Here is a 15,660-nt window from a genome sequence, read left to right as displayed (position 1 = left end):
TTTGATATATACAGCACAGCATACATAAATATAGTGCAGAATATATAGCCAGTCCTCAGTGACTGGCAAGTAAAATGTAGTCACTATTTGTTTAGTGAAAAAGAGTTATGTGTTCCCTCTTTCTTCCTGGAGTCCCTGGGTGGCTCAGACATTTCAGTGCTTGGCCTCTCTTACACAGTTTGTTAAGGTTTTAGGGGAATATGGAGGATGTCTTTTTGAAATTTGTGGAGTAACAAACCTGCTCTTAGAGTTCTTTCGGGAAAGAAATGCCAAGGTATTTTGTTTTCTGTTTTGGGGGTTTGTTTTTGTAGTTGTTTTTGGCTTGTGGGTGCTCCATCCGTACCTCTGAAAAATTGAGAAAAGTCTTACTGTATGTCTGTTTAAGTGAACCGGGGGCTTTCCAATAAAGTGCCACACTCACATCTCAGCATGCCAGTGTAGAGTGAAAAAGAAATCAGTCCTGAGGTACTAGGAGATTGAGCTTGTTGATGTGTTATTTGGTCTTTTACTGTAAACAAACACCGTAACTAATGTGCTGTGCTTTAGACTTCATTTTGTTGTTGTTGTTAAGTGCTGTCGAGTCAGTTTCGACCCATAGCGACCCTGAACAGGGTTTCCGAGGCTGTAAATCTTTACGGGAGCAGATCGCCTCATCTTTCTCCCGCAGAGCAGCTGGTGGTTTTGAACTGCTGACCTTGCGGTTCGCAGCCCGATTCGTAACCACTACGCTACCAGAGCTCCTTGTTGTTAAGTGCCATCAAGTCAGTTCTGACTCACAGTGACCCTGTACAGGGTTCCCAGATAGCAACCGGTGGGTTTGAACCACTGACCTTGCTGTTTGCAGTCCAGGGCTTGCCCTACAGCATCATGCCAGGACTCCATGGATGGACTGTGAGTCTCCCTTGAGGGCTTTGGGAAGCAGTTGATCTTTTTTGATTGTTTGTGGAAACCCAGGTGGTTGCCACTTTTGGCAAAAGCTGCTCTTGTCTCCCTTTTGGGGCTGGCCTTCGCTGTAACCCTTGCTGTTGTAGGCCTTCTAAGGGTTTGGTCCCCACTTTTGTAGACTTCTTCCTTGACTGCCCTCACCCACTGTCTCCATCTCTGGGGTTCTTTGTTGAGTTAGAGAAGATACCTTCCTGTTTTGCTGTTCCTCTAGCCCTTATGCAAATGCCAATTTTACAGCCAGTTCCCCTGTTTCTTTAAAGGATGTGTGTTGTTGTTGTTGTTGTGTGCTGTGGAGTCGGTTCCGACTCCTAGTGACCCTGCACAGGGTTTCTGAGGCTGTAAATCTTTACGGGAGCAGAAAACCTCATCTTTCTCCCACGGAGCAGCTGGTAGTTTTGAACTGCTGACCCTGAGATCCGCAGCCCGATTCATAACCACTACGCTACCAGAGCTCCTTAAGGATGTGTGTAGTGAATAGCAAACCCCAAACAGGGTCTTTCTGAGTGTTCTCATTCATTAGGGAGGTCTTTCCCAAGTCCTCCATAACTTCACGCCTCTCCCTTTAACACCCGTGCGGTTCACATTCCTGCTTCCCACCGAGAAGGCTGGCTGCAAATGAGCTGTGTTTTAACTCAGGTTAGAGTTGTGCATTTCATCGGGGAAGTTGGTACACACTTTGAAAACCACAAGCTACCGTTTTCTGAGAGCTTCTTTGCATGTGAGCATTAAACGTATGGATGGAGTTTGGAGATGGACCAACAGCTTGCCCTTTGAATACAGTTTGATGTAGATTACAGCTGTCTCCCCTGGAACACCCGGAGGAATAAGAACCCCTCGTTGTTCTTTTACAGAGTGTCTCCGCTACAGAAGTCTGAGATCGTCGATGTGGTTAAGAAGCGGGTGAAAGCCATCACGCTTGCCATTGGGGATGGAGCCAACGACGTGGGGATGATCCAGACTGCCCACGTGGGTGTGGGGATCAGCGGCAATGAAGGCATGCAGGCCACCAACAACTCAGACTATGCCATCGCCCAGGTGAGAGCGGAGGAGCAAGGGCCCACCCATCCTGTTGATAGATAGGGAAGTCAGCTGGACCCCACGGCCTGGAGGGACCTTTCAACACACTCTAAGATGCCTCCACCTCTGTTGAGGCGATTGTCTAAGTAGAACCATCAATGTTTTTAGCTTCCACAGTCTTTTCATTATTATTGTTGTGAATTGAGTGATAGTTTACATGGGAGAACATCATCAGTTTTGTACTCATCCTATCGTATTGCACTTTATTGCAATGATTACAATCCCTTCCATGCATCATCATTCAACAGTATTTGCTTCTATTTCCTCTGTGTGATTTTTTGTTTATTTGTTGTTATTGTTTGTTTTTTTGATGTACATAAAAACACTGAGGAATATATAATCATTTAAACAACTCAAGGGCTTTTTCTGCAAGCCTGCCTCCTGGCTGACTGCACACAGTCTTTCTCTTTCCATGAATCCAGAGTCCTCAGCTGCTCTCTCTCCATGTCCCCATCTCTGGTGTCGCTGCTTCTCTGGATAGGGTCCCACATTCTGCTTTTCTTAGTCATTTTCATCTTGTACATTTTAGAGGCCTTGTCCTGATGGGTAAGGAGTCCTTCCTGTGGGTGCTGTGGACTACTAACTGCAAGGTTGGGGGTTCAAACCCCATCAGTCACTCCAAGAGAGAAAACTGAGGCTGTCTGCTCCTGTAAAGATGTATGGCCTTGGAAATCTTAAGGAGTGATTCACCTTTGACCTAGGGTTACTGTGAGTCAGAACCACTTGAAGGCAGTGGACTTGGGCCAGCTTGTTGGGTTTCCTTTGGCCGCAGGTAGTGTTGACCGGATGCCCTGTTTTCAGGTAAGAAGCCATCCGTGATCACCAGGCCTCTGTCCCTGCTAATAATAATTTCTCACCCTCAACTCCCTAGCTGGCTGCAGGCATTTTTCCTTACTTTGGACCCTGCAGAAGAAACGTCCACTCTCTTTGGTTCTGATTCTAACACTGCCCTGTTCCGGAAGGCTCCGGTGCAGTCTCCGGTCAGGCACCGGAGGTCGGGGAAGGTGGTGAGTTATGGCTACTACTCTCTCTACAGCTGTTACCAGGAGTTGCTACCCAAGGCCTGGCCAGGACACCAGCAGACTGGCCACCGTGACCTCACGGCCAGTAGCCAGCAGATTGTGCACCAAGGCCAAGTTCAACCTTGCCCCTCAGAATCAAATGTCACATGCAGAGCTGTGTGGCCTAACCCCCAAACAGCCTCACCACCGCTGGCTCAATTCTGACTCACTGCAGCCACACCGAACACAGCCACATCAGTCTCCCTCAGAAGGCTGGGGGTTCGAACCACCAACCCTATGTTTAGCAGCCCGACGATGACCCCACACACTTGGTAGGAATTGTGCAGGCGGCTGGAGAATGAGGACAATGATTCTTCCTTAAGAACAGCCAAAAAGGAAAGCCAAAAAGTAGCCTCTGACCCCTAGGCTGTGGGGGTCTAGGTCCCCCCAAAACTCCAGAATTCATCACCAACATGCACACGCATTCCTGTTTCCTCCTCACCATTGGCTGCTGCAGTTGCTGCTGTGAGCTGTCAGGTGAGTTCCACCCCACAGTGACCCTGTATAGGATTTCCAAGGCGGATTTAAACTGCTGACCTTTTTAGCAGAGCAACATATGGCACAGTACACTACCAGAGATCCTTCTTCAACACCTAGCTGCATTTAATATCACCTAATGCCGTGGAGTCAGCCCCAACCCATGGCGACCCCATAGAGTCAGCCCCAACTCATGAAGACCACATGGTATCAGCTCCAACTCATGGCAAACCCAAGTCTAACAGAAGAACTGTGTTCCATAGGGTTTCCAATGCTGATGTTTTTTGTTTTTTAAAACAGCTTGCCAGACCTTTCTTCCAAGGTTCTTCTGGGTGAACTCAAACCTCCAACCATTTAGTTAGCAGCCAAACCCTTTAAACTATTTGCCCAAACTAAACCTGTTGCCATTGAGTCAAAGCCAACTCATAGAAACCTTACAGGACTAAGTAGACCTGTCCTATCACATTTCCAAGGCTGTCATCTCTAAGGTAGGAGATCACCAGATCTTTCTTCTGCCGAGTGGCTGGTGGGTTTGAACGGTTGACATTTTGGTTAGCAGCCAAGTGGTTAGCCACCTCCAGGTGGTTTGCAAATTGCAAAGTGACAAGAGGCTGCTCTTCTGTTGCTTAGCTTGGGCTCCCTCACGGTCCAGGGTAGTGAGTAGTGTTTTAAAGAATATGTTGCCTTAGTCACGTGAAGACAAGGAACAAAGGTGTTTGTCCTTCAAGCTAAAACCAGGGACCATGTAGACAAATTTAAGGTCCACAGGCAGTATAAGCTACAAGGCTAGTCTTCTGCAACTTCCAGCTCCCTGGAGAAAGACCTGCTCTGGGTCATCCCTCAGGGCTCTTCCCAGCTCCTTGGAGACGTGAAGAGATCCATCTTCCTCCTGGGTTGGCTGCCCATCAATGCTTGTTCCTGAAGTAAGTGGGAGAAGGAATTCTGGTGGCACAGGTGGGGAGGATGGGGTTTACCCACATCAGGTGACCCGCCTGAGGTCTAGGCATCGACCAATCAGGGTCAGAAAACAAGGGACTAGGTGTGTGTGAGCAGGGGTCCCGGCCAGCACACCTGCTTCTTTCCCTGCCCCAGCCAAATGCTCCCAGGCTGCTTGGGAACCCCACTTCCTGTAGGCTGTCAGCAGCTCTGTGTTCTACGCCCCAGCATTATTAAATACTTGAGTTATAGCATCATGTGGCTGAAAGTGATCGTGAAAGGTTTCCTAGGAGTTCCAGGCAAATATTTGTCTGCATTTTCCTTTAAAATGTCTTGGGAAGGGTGATTCCATGGGTCCTCTTTACTGACTACTAAAGAGATGTGGGTTCATTTGTATTTGTTCTCTTTAAGTTAAGGGTCAAAGAAGGGTGGGGCAGGATTGTACCACTCTGTTTAGGAGTTTTGTTTTGGCTTGCTTTTTGCCCCTTTGGGGTTAGTGTGGCACTGTGGGTTAGTGCGTTGGACTGGAAAGTCAGTTTGAACCACAAGGTCAGTGATTCCATCTCACCAGTTGCTCCTTGGAAACCCTATACAGGGTCGCCATGGGTTGGAACTAACTGGACGGAACTTAACATCAACAACAGAGTTAATGTGCTGAACTGCAAAGTCAGCTTGAACCACAAGGTCAACAGTTCAAGCTCACCCATCGCACCTTGGAAACCCTATACAGGGTCGCTATAAGTCACAGAGGTTACAAATTGGACTACTAACCTCAAAGTCTGGTAGCGTAGTGGTTACGAATCGGGCTGTGAACCACAAGGTCAGCAGTTCGATACTACCAGCAGTTCCGTGGGAGAAAGATGAGGCGTTCTGCTCCCGTAAAGATTTACAGCCTCGGAAACACTGTACAGGGTCGCTATGAGTCGGAACCGACTCCATGGCACTTAACAACAACAACAACAACCTCAAAGGCAGCAGTTCAAAACTACCATCTTTTCCACAGGAGAAAGAGGAGGCTTTCTGCTCTCATAAAGATTTACAGCCTAGGAAACCCGGTACAGGGTCACTATGAGTTGGAACTGACTCCACGGCACATCACCACCACCACCATAAGTCAGAACTGACTCAAGGGCTCTTAACAATCACAACAGTATAATCACTGGAGTCTTGCTGTGGTGCTTTGGGTTAATGCACTGGACTGCAAAGTGGGTTTGAATCAAAAGGCTACCGGTTCAAGCTCATCATGGAAACACTACACGGGTTCACTGTGAGTCAGAATTAAAGTATAATCATTACTTTGGCCCAGGGAACTGGTGAATGGTCTTGATTTTCTTCTCTTGGTGTCCTTTGGGATCAAGCAGAAATCCTATTATTTCAGGACAGTATCTCCTTTGCACCCGGTAAGACTTCTTTTGCCTTAATTAGTAAGGAGTCCTGGTGGTGCTGAGGGGTAAGCATTGAGCTGCTAACAACAAGGTTGCCGGTTCAAACCCACCAGTTTCTCTGTAAGAGAAAGGTGAGGTTTTCCTTTCCCTCCAAGATTTACAATCTCAGGACTGTAATGCATGGTCACTGTGAGTCGGAATCGACTTGATGACAGTTTTTGTTTGTTTGTTTGTTTGTTTCATTTTGTTTTTTTATAACTTTAATGGCTAGGAGCCCTAGTGGAGCCGTGCGCTGTTTACTGAAAGGTTGGCTGTTTGAACCCACCAGCCACTCCACAGGAGAAAGATGGGGCTGTGTGCTTCTTTAAAGATTTGTTGTTGTTATGTGCCGTTATGTGGCTCGCAGTCCGATTCGTAACCAGAGCTCCTTCTTTAAAGATTTGTTGTTGTTATGTGCCGTTATGTGGCTCGCAGTCCGATTCGTAACCAGAGCTCCTTCTTTAAAGATTTGTTGTTGTTATGTGCCGTTATGTGGCTCGCAGTCCGATTCGTAACCAGAGCTCCTTCTTTAAAGATTTACCGCCTCATATTTATTCTGTCCTCTAGGGGCGCCATGAGTTAGAATCGACTCAACAGCCCAGACAGCACAACAGTGGTAACCTAATTACTGTGGGGACTGCCCTCCCTGGTGGCTCAGTGGTAGATCTCTCACCTCCCATGTGGGAAACACGGGTTCCATTCCATTCCTGGCCACGTCACCTCCAGCCATCACCCTTCTGTCAGGCTTCACTAAGTCTTTCAGACTAAAACCAAGTAGGAAGAAAAGTCTGGCAGTTTACTTCTGAGAATCAGCAAAAATTCTATGAACCACAATAGTCTGATCTCCAGCCTAGAATCTTGCAGATAGTCCAGGATTGGACAGCATTCATTCCATTGTGTTTGAAGGCAGAGGGATCCCCATGAGTTGGGGACTAATGACAGCTAACAACAGTTTTAATAACTAAACTAACAGTGCCACACTTTGATGAATGAGATTTTCTTATTGAAATGATGAATGTTTGTGACTGAAGCGAATAACTTAAACCCTCACCTACTAATGGCATTTTAAACAGTTTTTAGTTGAGTTTTTGATAAAGCACCCTGCTGGATTATATACTGAAGGAGAAAGACGTTTAGCTCAATAACTGGCCCTTGGGCAGAGTTCTGTTTCCATTTCTTTCCTGCTTGTCTTGTGCGCTCGTCCACACGGGCAGCCCCTGAGCTGATTACGTCGTAGGCGCCATATTGTGTACCTGTCCCATGGCTTCCTGCTCTCCGCTGGAGAGAACCGTTTCTGCCTCCTACTTTCTTAATGTGTTTTAAACGACCTCATGAAAATATCATTGTGATTTACTATTTTTTTCTTCTTCTGGTAACAAATCATTTAAGTGCTCATGTTGAGAGATTCCGGATGATTCAAGCAGATGTTCCTTGTGCCCATTGAAGTTTAACATCAGGGGACCCAAGTCAAGCACAAGCTTCCTCTTGATTTGTCTAGCTCATTATTTTATGATTCCCTGTCCGTCCTCTCTTGGAATCTTTAATGAGCCTAGATGGCAGGCTTTATTTTTCCATATGTATCTCCTTCTGCCATTTTGAAATCCATAGCCCTTTAGGTCTGGGAATACATTGATGGGTTACCAGGTTACCCCGGAATCTTCTGGAATAACTCATTGAACTGGAATTTAATCTCGGTTATACTTTCTCTTTTTTAGTGTGATTAGAAGCTGCAGTGTGGTTTCCTCTTGAACAAAAATGCTTTCTAAAATATTAAATTCAGTCAGGGTTTTTCTGGTAATGTAGTGGTTATAAGTCGGGCTGCTAACCTCAAGGTTTGTGGTTCAAAACTACCAACCATTCCACAGGAGAAACACGAGTCTTTCTTTACCCATAAAGATTTACAGCCTCGGAAACCCTGTACAAGGTTGCTATGAGTCGGAGCTGACTCCATGGCACATAACCACCGCCACTATGTATCATACAACAAAAGTCATCTGAGACTGGAACCCTGGTGTGGCACCGTAGGATAAACACTGGACTGATAACCACTAGGACAGAAGTTCAAGTCCACCAGCCTCTCTCAGAAACCACAAATGAAACTGACTAAAGGGCACTCTGGAGCTCTGGTAGCGTAGTGGTTACGAATCGGGCTGCGAACCTTAAGGTCAGCGGTTCGAAACTACCAGCCGCTCTGCGGGAGAAAGATGAGGCTTTCTACTCCCGTAAGGATTTACACCCTTGGAAACCCTGTACAGGGTCGCTATGGGTCGGAACCGACTCGACGGCACTTAACAACAACAACAACAAAGGGCACACAACAACACCAACAAAAACAGTCTGAAAGTGAGCTCTGGTGGGCTGTAGGGCAAGCAGTGGACTGCTAATTGCAAGGTTGGTGGCTGGAACCCAACATGGATGAAGCTGCAGTCAAGATTTATAGCCTCTGAAACCCTACACAGGGTCACTGTGAGTCGGAATCAACTCCACGGTAGTTGGGGTGTGGTGGTAGTCACAAGATCTGAAATTAATAGGAACTTTGCTGTCACAAAAGAATTTCTAATGTTCAGGGTGTTGGCCATAAAGCCTGATTATCTCTCTGTGAAAAGGGTCTGAGTTTGTAGACTGCAGGGCCTTCTGACCCCAGAACTGAGAACAGGGAGATTAAGGTTTTAGTTCAAGGCAAGCAAGGAGAAATGCGACCCTATGTGAGGCCAATGTAACACATAGACCCCGTGCCTTTCAACAGGATTGTCCCTCCTGGCACATCCGGACTTAAACACAGCACAATCTATGAAAACAACAAAATCTCATTTTTCTGTCTCTAGCTTTGTTCAAAGTTGAGGGACACTTTGTGACATAGGACACAAAAGACAAAACTGAGGTTCAGAGGACAGTAAGAAGATAGGACTGGGGTAATTCCACAAAGACTCCAGAGAGGATTCTCTGCTACTAGAAGATGGCTGGTTCCTCATTGTTGTTGTTGTTGTTAGGTGCCATCGAGTCGGCACCGACTCATAGCGACCTTATGCACAGCAGAACGAAACACTGTCCAATCCTGGGCTAACCTCACTACTGTTGCCACGCTTGAGTCTATCGATGCTGCCACTTGGCCAATCCATCTCGTTGGGGGTCATCCTCTTTTTCTCTGACCCTCCACCCTACCAAACATGATATCCTTCTCCAGCGACTGTTCCCTCCTGACAATATGTCTAAAGTATGAGAGACGAAGTTTGGCCATCTTGGCCTCTAAGGAGCACTCTGGCTGCACTTCTTCCAACACAGATCTATTGGTTCTTTTGGCAGCCCATGGCACTTTCAGTATTTTCCTCCAACACCATAATTCAAAGGCATCAATTCACTGTCCAGCTTTCACATGCATATGACGTTATTGAAAATGCCATGGCTTGCGTCAGGCACACTTAGTCCTCAAGCTGACATCTCTGCTCTTCAATACTTTAAAAAGTTCCTGTGCAGCAGATTTGCCCAATGAAATACGGCATCTGATCTCTTGACTGCTGCTTCCGCGAGTGTTGATAGTTGATCCAAGAAGAATGAAGTCCTTGGCAACTTCAATCTTTTCTCCGGTAATAAGAATGTTGTTTATTGGTCCAGTGGTGAGGATTTTTGTTTTCTTGACATTGAGATGTAATCCATACTGAAGGCTGTGCTCTTTGATCTCATTGCAGACTGCCCAATCAGTCCGTTCATGTCAGCTTATGGTCCGTAAACAACTTGCTGGTGATTTTTTTTTTTCCTGATTGCACAGGTGGTATTGTCTGTGCTGTGAGGAAGGAGATCACATTGAATGTATACTTGAAGGCAGAGAGAGAACATCTAGACGCTTGGAGCCACTTGAGTGTGTGAATGTGTGAATATGTGGGCGTATTTGTCATTAACCTGAAGGCTGGCAGTGACCATGTGTGCATGCGTAGGTACGTCTCAGCTTCCAGAACAAAGTGCTGTTGCTTCCGAGTTGCTGTTCGTTGTTACTGGTGTGACCATAAAGCTCTGTGACTGAGTGAAGGCGTCTGGTTCCCACTGTGATTTTCCTTCCTTGTGTTGAATCAGGTTGTCTTCCTTTAATAATGAAAACTGTTTCTCTTTGGCTCTTCATGCTTTTGTTAGTATATCAGATACTCCACTGTTAAAAGGTAGACCCAGCAGGTTTACCCTACATTTTCTTCTAAGATTTGTATAGTATTAGTTTTCACATTGGGGCCCCTCATACATTTCTCTGGTTTTGTGTATGGTGTGAGGTATAGATCTTGTTTCGTTTTTCAGCGTGTTGTTGGTGTGGTTAAGTGCCACTGAGTGTGTCTGTAGCAGTTCCATGCATAACAGAACGAAGCTTTGTTTGGTCAGTCCTGTACCATCCTCACCGGGGCTATTCATTGTTGCTGCCACTGTGCCAATCCATCTTGGTGGGGCATCTTCATCTTTTTGGATCTCTCCAGACAACATGTCCAAAGTACCAGAGACAAAGCCTCCATCCACATTTCTAAGTAGCATTCTGACTGCACGTCTTTCAAAACAGATTTGCCTATGAGATAGTCCTGCTGTGTGGCGCTGTGTGTTAATGCACCAGACTGCAAAGTTGTTTGAACTGCAAGGTCTGCGGTTCAAGCTCACTAGCTGCTCCTTTGAAATCCTATACAGGGTCGCTATGGGTCAGAACCTACTCGACGGCAATCACAACAACAACATAGTCAATACTCTGCACCAACACCATCATTCAAATACATCAGTTTTTCTTGTCTTCCTCATTCTTTGTCTAGCTTTCACATGCATATAAGGTAACTGAAAATTCCACGGCATGGCTTAGGTGCACCTCAATGTTTATTCTGCATGTTGTTGTTGTTAAGTGCCATCGAGTCATTTCTGACTCGTAGTGACCCTGTATAGGGTTCCCAATGAGCTGCTGGTGAACTTGAACCGCCGACCCTGTGGTTTAAACTGACCTTGCAGTCCAGCGCATTAACCCAGAGCACCATACCAGTAAGTACACCATTCTGCGTGTAGGGATGCAATTTTCCCAACACCATGTTTATTTAAAAAAATATATATCTTATTGTGGTTTAGAGGAAAGTTTAAGGAGCAAATCCATTTCTCATTCAGCAATTTATCCACAGTTGTTTCCTGATTTGGGTTGCAGCCCCCACAGTGTATCAGCACTCTGTTTCAGCTTGGGTTCCCCATCTAACACTAGTTATTGAAAAGACTCATCTTCCCTCATTGAGTGGACTCAGCATTCTTGTCAAAAATCCCTTGACCATAGAGGTGTGTCTAGATTTCCTTCTGGATTCTCAACCCTATCCCATTGCATGCATGATTTCACACCATTATGTCAATATCAGACTGTGTTGCCCATTGTAGCTGTAGAATATGTTTTGAGATACAGAAGCTAGTCTTCTCACTCTGTTCTTCTCCCTTAACATTGGTTTAACACTTTGGCGCCTCTGCAAATGAGATCTTTAGAAAGCATTAGCCTAAATAGAATCTATGAGACTTACTTTGTACTGTCTAGCAGCATGTTTTCATAGAAGAATAATTTCGATTTAAAAGAAGATTTGACTGTGGCTCACGCAGGGTTTTCATTGGCCGATTTTTCAGAAGTGGATTGGCAGCCCTTACTTCTGCTGTTTATTCTCAGAGTGGTTGTCTCAGGCTGCCTGTAGAACCTCGTTTGTCCACCTACCTTACCTGCCATCTTTGGCTTATACAGAGTTGTTGTCTGAGATATTGGACAAAGGCACTGGGATCTCTTCTAAATGTTGACCATCCGTTTTCTTTCTTTCTCTCTTTTTTGCCAGTTAAACATCTACATGCTTTAATTTATGTATTTCTTTTTTTTTTTTTAATGTTTCATTGTGAATTATGTGATAGTTTACATGGAAGAACATCAGCTTTACATTCATCCTATTGATATTGTTTAATTGCCATGGTTACAATCCCTTCCATGCATCATCAACCAACCAGAGGGTATATACCCTGCAAGCCTGCCCCCGGTCGTCAGCACTGACTGTTCTTTTTCCTTTGCAGTTCTCTTACTTGGAGAAGCTTCTTTTGGTCCATGGGGCCTGGAGCTACAACCGGGTCACCAAATGCATCTTGTACTGCTTCTACAAGAACGTGGTGTTGTATATTATCGAGGTAAGAGCGACTTGTCTTGCTTCTTTGTTTTTGGTTGGAGGGCATACTTTAGGGGGCTTCAGGGAAAAGAATTTGTTAAATAGAATTTCTTTAAAAAAGATGCTGTTGCAACCCTGTTGAACATGTGAAGCAAACAGCCTGCTCTGAAGCTGGGATGCTTCCCATTAAGGGTGAAGAGCCAGCACCAGAGATCTTCAGCCCTCCCTGCTAGATGGTGAAAGACCCCCACTGACCGCAGAGCCCCTCTGGACCCACCCTCTTGGCTGTTGGCTTCATTGACACCTTCTCTGCTTTCACCTGGGCCAAAGATGTTCATGCCCTTCTTGTGGGTACTTAGGAGAGCTCTAGGCAACCTGGTGGTTTTTCCTTTACAAGAATGAACACAGTGGTTAAGCCCTTGGCTACTACCAGAGAGAATTTGGCTGTTCCAAGCCTCCAAGGAGAAAAGACCTGTCAAACTTCTGCTGTCAAGCTTTCAGCATTGGAAACCTTACGGGGCAGTGCTTCTCTATTCTGTGGACTCTGGTGTGGTGTTGTAGGATCAGCACTGGACTGCAAGCTATAAGATTGGCAGTTCAAATCCACCAGCTGCTCCTTGGAAACCCTATTCAGGGTCTCTCTGAGTTGGAATCAACTCAAAACACACAACCAAACCCAAACCCAAACCCAGTACCAAGTCAATTCTGACTCATAGCACCCCTAGAGGACAGAGGATAACTGCTTCAAAGAGCTTTTGAGATGAAATCTTTATGGGAGCAGCCAGCCTCATCTCTCTCCCAAGGAGCGACTAGTGAGTGGGTTTGAACCACCGACCTTGCATTCAGCAGCCCAGTGCCGAACCCTCAGAGCCCCACAGCACACAACCACAACCACAAAATGAGCAGGGCCCTATAGCATGTTGCATTTCTCATGGAATCTGTGAGTTCCCTTATTGGAATGAGGCCAGACTCCGTTCTAAACTGTTTCTCAAGGTGCTGATCGTCTTCCAGGGTCAGGAGGAGAAAAGCAGGAAGCGTGGACAAAGCACGTTGAGGCTGATGGCAAAAGGAGTGCCAGTCACTACCTGGCTCCTTTCTTTAGGACGTGAGGTCCTTGAGGCCATTGTGACAAACAGATGTCCATTTTAGAATAAGAGAAGCAGATGGCGCTTGCATAGAGAGATAGGAAACCAATGTCCGTTTTTCAAATTGAGTTTAATATCTCATTCTCTTAGGCATTGCTTTATGTCTTGTTTTTGAACTCTTGGCCAAAATAATAACCAAGGCATAGATTTAATGAGTCCCCTAAAATACACAGCTCAAGATCATTTAACAAGTGACTGGCTAATGTAACTGAGAATAATCGTTTATTTACCAGATTTCCCTCTTTCCCACTGACTTAAGTCAAACAAGTGGGTTGGAATTATTGTTCCTGTAGTTGTACTCTTTTAGGCTCATTTTCCTAGGTTGGCCAAGTTGTTTACTGCATGGGCTACCCAGCCAAAGCTGCAAGCAGAGGCTGAAGTGTAGGCTTCCTTTCTCCAATCCTAGAGCAACGTGTTGTTGTTGTTAGCTGCCATTGAGTTGATTCCTACTCATAGTGACCCTATATAGGCTTTCTGAGGAGTGGCTGGTGGGTGTGAACTACCAACCTTTGGCATAGCAATCCAGCGCTTATCCTGTAGCACCACAATAGGACTTCAGAGCAGCATGTTGTTGTTGTTGCTGTTGTTAGATGCAGTTGAGTCGGTTCCAACTCACAGTGACCTTACTCACAAGAGAACGAAACACTGCCTGGTCCTGTGCCTTCCTCACAACCATTGTTAAACTTGAGCCCAATGCTGCTGCCACCGTGCCAATCTATCTTGTTGGTCTTCCTCTTTTTAGTTGACCCTCCATTTTGCCAAGCATAATATCCTTCTCCAGGTACTGGTCGCTCCAGAGAATATATGCAGAGTATGAGAGATGAAGTCTTGCCATCCTGGCTTCTAAGGAGCATCCTGGCTGTACTTCTCCCAACACAGATCTGTTTGTTCTTCTAGCAGTCCAAGGTGCTTTCAGTATTCTCCTCCAACATCACAACTCAAGAGCGTCAAGTCTTCAACTGTGTTCCTTATTCATTATTCAACTTTCACATGTATATGAAGCTATTGAAAATATCCTGAAAATACTTGGGTCAGGTGCACCTTGGTCCTCAAACTGACATCTTTGCTCTTCAACACTTTGAAGAGGTCTTGTGCAGCAGATTTGACTAATGCTATGTGCCATTTGATTTCTTGACTGCATTGTTGTTGTTAAGTGCTGTCGAGTTGGTTTCAACCCATGGCGACCCTTTATAGGGTTTCCGAGGGAAAGCTGATGAGTTTGAACCACCACCTTGCAGTTCAAACTGACTTGGCAGTCCAGTGTGTTAACCCACAGCGCCACACTAGGACTTCTCTTGACTACATGGAACCTGTTTTTTTCACAAGGGCCACCTGCTTGCTGGACTCCCTGCTCTGCACAGAGTGTGCCTCTTCCTGGTTCTCAAACAGAAGCTGTGGACAGAGGCAGCCCTGATTACAGCAGGGTTGGTGATCTTGAAGATTTTGACAAGCCAGTAGAAGAGATCTGGTTAAAATCCTGAACACGTGTCTGTTCCTAATTTGAAAGGCATCCTTTGTGTGAAATGTCTTGTCAGTTTCTGTGAACCCAGTAAGGCAGCATCTCTAGGAAGAAAGTAAACAACAAGGTCTTTTGGAGGTGTCATTGCAGTAGTATTCAGTATGGGGGGTGTTCAATCAGTAATCTTTTTTTTTTTCAGCATCCATAATTTATCCCTCTGTCATGTGCTACAACATTCCATTCAATCCACTCCAGATAAGAACGTTTAGATGCTTGCGTGCAATGGCTTTTGTTTCTGCTTTCTTCTTCCTTCTCTTGTTGTTGCGATTCTCACAGGGTACTTACAGTAAGACCCCTCCCTTCCCAATGATCTGTATCATTGAGAAAAGCAATGCCTAAATGCCACGTGGGGGTCACAGGTAACTTGTGTCACAGGTGGACTAAAGTGAAGGAATACTGGAACCCCATTTCTATATGTCATCCCAGATTTAGCATGCATTATACGTTCTTCTAGCTGTTCACCTCACAAGACTTCTTGATAATCTGGTTTTCCTCACAATCAGCAAATTATAGATACAGATAGTCTAGACTTCTCATCGAGACATTCCACAGGAGGCTTCTAAACCTGTAGCTTTCCCGAGCGTCCCTGGGGACCCTTCTTACCCATTTACACCCTCTTCTCTTGCTTTTTTTTTTTTTCCATTTCAATAGGGGTGAGCCACTCTGAAAAAAATATATACTATTTGGAATTCAAGTTTGAAAATGATATATAAGTGCCTAAAAGTAATCTTTTAATTGTAGCTGTCCACGAGTTGGTAAAGTGAAGTGTCAGAGAAAAAGAGGAAGACCCCCCAGCGAGATGGATTGACAAAGTGGCAGCATCAATGGGCTCAAGTGTGGCAACAGTAGTGAGGTTGGCCCGAGACCAGGCAATGTGTCGTTCTGTTGTGCATAGGGGTCACTACCGACTCGATGGCACCTAATGACAACAAGAAGAATTGTTCAATG

The 15,660-nt window shown here is 45.5% G+C and overlaps 1 protein-coding gene across 1 annotated transcript in view; it reads left to right on the top strand.

Moving 5' to 3' along the window:
• ATP8A2 (ATPase, aminophospholipid transporter, class I, type 8A, member 2) overlaps positions 1-15,660 on the top strand; it is a 727,934-nt gene that overhangs the window by 400,943 nt on the left and 311,331 nt on the right. Inside the window, exons 26-27 of the mRNA XM_006831949.1 lie at positions 1,797-1,980; positions 11,960-12,070. Of these exons, the coding sequence (XP_006832012.1) occupies positions 1,797-1,980; positions 11,960-12,070 (295 nt within the window). The remainder of the gene's footprint in view (positions 1-1,796; positions 1,981-11,959; positions 12,071-15,660) is intronic.

Source organism: Chrysochloris asiatica, unplaced genomic scaffold, assembly GCF_000296735.1.
Source record: "Chrysochloris asiatica unplaced genomic scaffold, ChrAsi1.0 scaffold00005, whole genome shotgun sequence".
NCBI classification, from domain to species: Eukaryota; Metazoa; Chordata; class Mammalia; order Afrosoricida; family Chrysochloridae; genus Chrysochloris; species Chrysochloris asiatica.
Note: the sequence above shows the minus strand (reverse complement) of the source record. Positions and strands in the feature narration are given on the sequence as shown.